Genomic DNA, 7,958 nt, shown 5'->3' with positions numbered 1-7,958 from the left:
AAGCTTGAAGAAAGTGGTGACCCACACTGAGAGAAGTAGAAGGAGAATTGTCATGCCAGAGGGTGGAAGCAGGGGAGCAAAATGCACAGGCAAGTGGGCATGCTAGAGTGGCTATCCCCTGTAAAGCTGGAAATTGCACCAGATGACAAAGTTCTGATTCAGATGCTCCATTTGTCAAAGTGACTAGGAATTTTCTGGTGAGAGGGGTACCCCTTCACTGAGAAGCTCAATGGTGGCTCTCCTCTGTGGGTCATGGCTGATGATAAAAGATGCTATCACCAAACTAGGTTCAAAGATAGCAACAAGGATAATAGAATCCTGAAACAATAGAGGCCAGGTGGCAGCACTTAACCATCAGAAGGGTACAACTGTGGCAGAATTGGAGTGGCACTCAGCGGTCTTGACCTAGAGAGAGCTGTAAAGATGATTAATACAATATGGCACCCCTGGGGGAAAAGACAGAAGCTAGCCAACAAGAGCGTGCTCAATGAAAAAAAAAATCAAGGATGGATGAACACAAGCCTGAGAGCAGGAGCCTCAATAAAAAGTTTCAGTCTCTTCCCCAGGTTCCTGACTTGAGCCAGTTCATCAATCCAGAGCCCAGTGGCTGAGGAGAGGCAGGAATGCAAGGAGGGAGGACCCCGAAACACCGTAGTGAGAATGTATGGTAATGACTTCTCCCACCCCCACCTCACCCCCAATTCTTCCCCAAAGAGACCTATGGCCATCCCCTTGGAAAACCATACACTGAAGAAAAGAGAATGCCTAAACATTTTGAAGATTGCTGGACACAATCATTATTGACACCTAGGAACTCTGAGTATTATTATGGTCCCCAATTAGAGTAGAGGTCTAAAGGAGCCAAATAATGAATGAATGGAGTTTTTGCCCAGATCTGGCATACAGTGGGTCCATTAAGCACATGGGCCTATGTGGTGATCATTTCCCCAGTCCTAAATGCATCATTGGAACAGACATACTTGATAGGTAGTATAACACCCACATCAGTTCCTTGGCCTATGGGATAAGAGTTGTCAAAGTGGGAAAGGGGAGCCTCTGAAATTACACAGTCAATATATTAAATAAAAAAACAATATAGGAGAATGGTAGATATTAATGCCACTTTTGGTTCTCATCGTATCTCCATTTAATTCACCATACACGTCCCTCCAAAGACCCAACAGTTCCTGGAGAATAAACAATAGACTACTGCAATTCAACCAAGTGATAACCCCAATTAGAGCGACTGTACCACATGTGGTATCTTTACAAGAGCAGAGCCAGATGACCTCAGGTAACTGGCTTGAGGTGATCCATATGATGATTGTGTTCTTTCCCAACCTTATTAGAAAGTGTTTGCTTTCAATTAGAATGAATAATAGAAAAATATTTATAGTGTACCCCTAGGGTTACGTTGTCTCTTCCACCCTCTGTCATAATATAGTTTTAAGAGACTTGAAATGTTTGGATATCTCACAGAACACAACACTGGTCTGCTACATTGATGGCATTATCCTAATCAGGTTAGATTAACAAAGATTGGAGGCCTTGGTGAAGCATGTATACTCCAGAAGAATAAGAAGAAAATCCCTACAAATTGTTGGGGATCCAGCAAATCAGTGAAATTTAAGAATTATGGGGTCCAGAGCATATTTTTTGTGTCCTGTTTAAGAAAAATTTGCCTATTTCCCAGTCATGTTTTCTTATAGAATATTTATTATTTTACTTTCATACTTAGGTTTATGATCCATCTGGAATTTATGTTTTGTATGTGTGTGAGGTAGGTGGGCAGCCTTTATTTCTTCTGTTAATCCATATCCCCAGGATCATACATTGAACCCTTCCCTCCAAAAAAACAACTTTCCTACGTTGTTCTGTGGGAAAAAAAAAAATCAAATTACCTTACATGTGTGGATCTTTTTTAGTCTCTCTTGACCATTTGCCTATTTTCTATCCTTGTGCCAAAAGACCTGATTTAATAACCTTAGCCTTATAATAGATCTTTTTTTTTTTAAGATTTTATTTATTTATTTGAGAGACAGAGAGAATGAGAGAGAAAGCACATGAGATGGGGGGAGGGTCAGAGGGAGAAGCTGACTCCCTGCCAGGCAGGAAGCCCGATGTGGGACTCGATCCTGGGACTCCAGGATCATGACCTGAGCCGAAGGCAGTCGCTTAACCAACTGAGCCACCCAGGCGCCCGCCTTATAATAGATCTTAATATCTGGTAGTTTAAGTACTCCAGCTTTGGTTTTTGAAATTACCTTGGCTATTCTGAGCCCTTGAATTTTCATATATATTTTAGAATCTGCTTATCAATTTCCATTCAAAAAATCTTCTGGGACATTATTGAAATTGCATTGAATTTATAGATCAGTTTTGGGAGAAATGACATCTTAACAATCTACAAATATGGTATAACTGCATTTATTTAGGATTTATTTTAATTTCTGCCAATGTTTTGTAGTCAGTAAGGCTTTGTATCACATCTTTTGATAGATTTATTTCTAGGTTAATTTCTGAGGACTTCGGATGATTCCATTTGCTAATTTCGTTTTTAGGACTTTTGCATCTATGTTTATAACAGAGATTGTTAAAACTGCCTCTTAACACTTTTTTCTTCTCGTTACAAATGCTTTAGAAAACCAGAAATTATATGATCACAAGCATTCTCTAGGGTGTTTACTTTGTGATGTACAGGATGTAGAATGAGTGGTGAAGGATTAGGGGTCTCCTGGAGTATTAAGAGAAGAGCTTGGACCAGTTTGGTACAAGTAGAAATGAAAAGGAAGGATAGACTCCCCAGTGTTTAGCTCCAGATTAGATGGAGGGGTAACATTATGAAATAGAAAAGTTGGGAGAAGTTGATTTCGGCTTGGAGAAGAGCAAAAATAATAAGCTGACTTGGGGTAAAATCTTTATCTTCATCATAACTGTCACCATCATTAGGGTGCATACAAAGGAATAACAGCAATTTTTTAGAAATCACAAATGCATGAAATTACATAACTGGCTAGCATGTTAATGTCTTTAATTAGAAAATTTCCTTACATTGCTTTGTAGCTAATTTTACAAATTATTTCCATTCACAATCAGAAAACGTAATTCATCGTATATTCGTTGAACACCTTGCAAGGGATCCGTACTTCATACATAATACAACTCATTTCTATACAGACTGCGCTTTTCCTTTCCTTAACCACCAGGTGGCGACCAGGAGCCCACGTCTCCCTCCTGCTCCTCCCTCCTCTTCCCAGGCGGCCCAACTCCCGGGAGCGCGCACGTTCCGGAGCCCACGCCGATTGCGGGAGCTGCGGCCGCGCACGTCGGTCAGCTGCGGCTACGCCTTCGCGAGTCGGCCGAGACTCAGAGGACCCAGGCCCATGTGGAAGCTGCTCCCCGCCGCGGGCCCGGCCCGAGGTAAGGGCGGAGGGGCGATGCCCCGGGACTGTTTTCCCGGGAGCAGCTGCCTTGGGCAGAGGGTCTGAGGAGGGATGTTTTCGGTCGGTGCCTGTTCCTCTCTCCGCCTTCCGGCGCCGCCTTAGTCCCCGCCCCGGGAGGCTGCGGAAACGGGATACGCGAACCGTAGGACTGCGCGTGGGGACCGCGTTGTCTTCCCGGGCGCGGGGCGGATCGTTGGCGGCGGCGTCCCTCACGCGACCTACCGCCAGGTTCTCGGTGGTTGGGACCAGCGCCTCCGGCAAGACCAACGCTGACGCGGCTTACAGGCCCCGCCGAGTTGAGTCTTGGCGGGCCACCTGTTGTGGCCTCTCGTGTTCTGAGCTTTTGGCCAAACACCTAGAATAAGTTATCACAGGCTAGACGCACTGTGGCAACAGATGATTTTGTTTGGAGCACATTGTTTGATTTTGTGAAAAAACACAGAGATGAGTTGGGTCAGTGGCAGCCACAGGGAAGGCATAATTTCGGTTTTGTTTTAGACCCCTTTTTTTTTTTTCATCAGAACTGAGAAAGTGGGGTTTTTGGTTTTTTGTTTTCTGTTCTGCACTTGCATCAATGGCAGATGGTTATCTCCTGTTAATTGATTGCCTAGTCGAAGTCCTTATTAGTGGATAAGCAGATGTAGCCTATGATTAGGTCTTGCCCCCAGGGAGTGTATTCTGATCGGCCAAAGATCTACCTCGAAGCTAAATTTACGAACAGTGTATGAAGAGGACCAAACAAATGGTTAGGAAAATAAAGAGTAAAAAGACTCTTAAGATCCAGGCATCCCTGTGGACTTGGAGCAGTGCGGAGGGAGAACATAAGCTGTTGATGGGAAGCAGGATTCAGTTCCTTTCCAGGAACAGTTGTGGTCTGTGGCTGGCTCTCAGTTCCTGTAGAGAGAGGCAGATAACAGTGGGAAAATGCTTTTATCATCAGCGGCCAGCATTCTTAACTTCTAGGAGATTGTGACCTCTTTTCAGAATCTAACGGACACTATGGGCCCATTCCTCTAGAAGAAAATGTAAGTAAACCAAGGTACAATTTTTTTCCTTGAAACACCCCACTCTAGGCTGAGTTTCTGAATAACAAAATATGATCCAAACATGACTTGCCTTTCTGCTTGTCTAGTTTATATGCCCTAATTACCCTACCACTCCAGTGATGGACTCATGGGCTTCCATACTAAGCTCCACTAATCTCCAGCAAATATGCTGTTACACAACAATTTGTGATTTTCAACATTTTTTTTTTTAGAAACTAAACACTTTCTCACTTACTTGAGATGCTACCTTTAACATAAAAACAAAATTCCCCAAAATATACACTTAAATCAGGCCTGAACTTTGCTTGCATTGACCTATGTTGTTTACTCCTAATTCAGTACCATATAATTTAATTACTATGGCTTTATGGCATAGTTTACCATCTTGTAGGGGAAATTCCTGTAAATTTCAGATTTTTCTTTACAGTTCTTTTACATTCTATTTTCCCAGTGGATTTTTGAATCTGTTTATTGGGTTCCAAACATAGTATTGTGATTTGTTTGGTAATGTGCGAAATGTATAAGTTAATTGGGGCAAGCATTGACACTTGTTTTTTTTTTTAAATTTATTTATTTGCAAGAAGGCAAGAGTGTGCGCGAGTGAGCACGCAAATGGGCGAGCCAGTGGACACGTGCATGGGAGGCAGAGGGAGAGATATGAACCCGAAGCCGACTCTCCACTGAGCCCTGAGCCCAACATGGGGCTCAGTCTCATGACCTGGAGATCATGACCTGAGCCGAAACCAAAAGTCAGACGCTTAACAGACTGAGCCAATCACCTCTGACACTTTATTGTTTTCACTTTAGAAAATGCTAGAGCTTTCCATCTGTTTAAATAATCTTTTGCGGGGCGCCTGGGTGACTCAGTCGTTAAGCGTCTGCCTTCGGCTCAGGTCATGATCCCAGGGTCCTGGGATTGAGCCCCGCATCTGGCTCCCCGCTCTGCGGGAAGCCTGTTCTCCCTCTCCCCCTGCTTGTGTTCCCTTTCTTGTTGTGTCTCTGTCAAAAAATAAAAAAAATCTTTAAAATAAAAAATAAATAATCTTTTGCATCTTTCAGTGAGGTTTTACTAGAAATCACAAGTTTGATTTATATGAAGTTGATTATTAACATTTAAAAGCAAAATAAAAATATTTTACTTATGTATTTGCTGTACCTATGTATACATAATCGTGTGTGTCTACGTTTACTTTTTTCTTTTTTTTAATAGAACCATTCAGACTTTTGACTGGTGTCGAATACATTGTTGGACGGAAAAACTGTGGCATTCTAATTGAAGGTGATCAGTCAATCAGTCGAAATCATGCTGTGTTAACTGCTAACTTTTCTGTAACCAACCTGGTATGTTACTAATTTTATTTCACTAGCTTAAAGTAAGGGGGTGGAAATTACAAGATTACTTTGGTGTGTATGTAAGAGAGTTTGTAGGATTTTTAATTCCATAAGGGTGTTAGTTTTTTTAATGTTAAAATTAAATACTTAATTGTGGTAGCGGTAACAGCGGTGTTTGTTTTGGTATTTGAAGTTTCTGTTCCAGTGTTTGTTGTAGAGATTTAGAAACTCGAAGTAGAACACATTTATACTTACTTAATGAACATTAAGTGCTTACAGTGTCTATCATTGTGCCAAACCTGGTAATAGAGCAGTGAACATACTGTCACCCTCCTGCTCATAAGAGATTGTATAGCCACGTGAACACAGGCATTTCCCATATAATGTAGGTTTTCACAGTGGGAATAGGTTTATTAGGAAAAACAGCTGTTGCTTATGTCTCACAGTTCTTTGAATGGCTTTGAGTTTGTTTTGGTTGGTTAGTTTTAATCACAACTGGGTAGTAAAAAATATATATATATAAATGGCTGTGTTCATGATAATACTGGTGATAATAAGAAAAGCCATTATTTTGAGCAAAGACTACATATCAACAAATGCTGGATCCTTCAGTAATATTTAACTTTTGTGCCTGTATTCTTTTAGGTATAAAAGAAGATTATTATTGAAATTCCTAAAGGAAAAATAAAATTGTTGCTTTAAGTCAGACACTCTAACCTTTTCTCATTGGACCTTTTTTTTTACTGTGTTATTTTGATAATGTAAAAAAAAAAAAAACTTAGGGACAAAGCTGTCATGGATAAAACAGACTACACAAAAGCAAAGAAATTCTCGAATGTGTGAAATTGAGGGGTCAGAAAAATCTGCACTGACTTATAAAAATAAAGAAAATGCATGTTCTAAGAGGAGTGATCCTGGAATTCAGACATTTGCTATTAATTTCTAGTTGAGTGATCATTCTGTGCCCACAACCGTAACAATAACTATTGCCTTCTATGTTGGGAGGTTAGCCATCTATCCAGTTACCTATTCAAAAAGTTACCAGCTTTTTGTTTTGAAACCTTTTCCCCCCGGGAATTGTATTTATTGATTGGTAAAAGACTTTAACTGTATTGATTTTTGTTCGTTTATTTCAGAGTCAAACAGATGAGACTCCTATATTGACAATAAAAGATAATTCTAAGTATGGTACCTTTGTTAATGAGGAAAAAATGCAGAATGGCCTTTCCCAAGCTTTGAAGACAGGGGATAGAGTTACTTTTGGAGTGTTTGAAAGTAAATTCAGGTAAGAATTTTTTTAATTGATATTAAAAATGGATGGTTTTGTTTTGCACTGATCAAATTTTAAAGGATATGATATTTGTGGATAATGAATTTAAAAACATTTAATTTAGTTCCTGCTTAGCACATTAGTGCCCTTTGCATCGCATGTGGTTAGTGCATTTTGTCAATCACAGATAGTGCCAAGAGTGAATAAGAGTTCAAATGGTCTCTCAGAACTTTGATGGGAGCTACATTTGTTTGATTACTTTTGATTTCACATAAGTGAAAGTATAATATTAACTTTGATCATTGTTTTTTCTTAAGTGCAACTCAAGACTTAGGAAGTGATAATTTCATAAATTAGAAAGTTTAATAATACATAAAAATTAAAATAATAGCATGTGATGTGAGCTTAAAGTACTGTAAGTTGCCATCTTTGGAGCTATGATAATATAACTTTATGTAACTTATTCTCATTTACAGAGTAGAATATGAGCCTTTGGTTGCATGCTCTTCTTGTTTAGATGTTTCTGGGAAAACTGCTTTAAATCAAGCTATATTGCAACTTGGAGGACTTACTGTGAACAATTGGACGGAAGAATGTACTCATCTTGTCATGATAACAGTCAAAGTTACCATTAAAGTAGGTTGAATGCCATGTTATTATGTTAAAATAAGTTCTGTGTATTTAAGCTACTCACCAACTATACACACAACATTTTTAAAGCCATTAACTTTAAAACTATCAGAACTGTTGTGACTTTATATATGTCAACCCAGGCCTTCGTGTGCCGTTTAGGCTCGAATGATGTTTCAGGTAACCTGTTTATCATTTGAGACAAGCAAAAGCATATAAAATTATATTTGATTTTGA

General features: G+C 39.8%; 1 protein-coding gene across 5 annotated transcripts in view; it reads left to right on the top strand.

Moving 5' to 3' along the window:
- The first annotated feature begins 3,212 nt into the window (after positions 1–3,212).
- Positions 3,213–7,958, top strand: part of NBN (nibrin) — a 46,111-nt gene continuing 41,365 nt past the window's right edge. Inside the window, exons 1-5 of one of the 5 annotated variants that reach the window (XM_025870811.2) lie at positions 3,213–3,420; positions 4,428–4,468; positions 5,700–5,830; positions 6,958–7,106; positions 7,568–7,727. In XM_025870811.2, coding sequence (XP_025726596.1) covers positions 7,033–7,106; positions 7,568–7,727 — 234 coding nt within the window. In that variant the 5' untranslated portion in view covers positions 3,213–3,420; positions 4,428–4,468; positions 5,700–5,830; positions 6,958–7,032. Of the gene's footprint in view, positions 3,421–3,452; positions 4,469–5,699; positions 5,831–6,957; positions 7,107–7,567; positions 7,728–7,958 lie in introns of those variants that run through there. The other 4 variants (XM_073892947.1, XM_073892946.1, XM_025870810.2 and 1 more) reach the window with 4 other exon arrangements.

This window comes from Callorhinus ursinus, unplaced genomic scaffold, assembly GCF_003265705.2.
Source record: "Callorhinus ursinus isolate GAN/ISIS: 27379988/994484 unplaced genomic scaffold, GSC_fseal_2.0 scaffold5, whole genome shotgun sequence".
In the NCBI taxonomy this organism is placed as follows: domain Eukaryota; kingdom Metazoa; phylum Chordata; class Mammalia; order Carnivora; family Otariidae; genus Callorhinus; species Callorhinus ursinus.
Note: the sequence above shows the minus strand (reverse complement) of the source record. Positions and strands in the feature narration are given on the sequence as shown.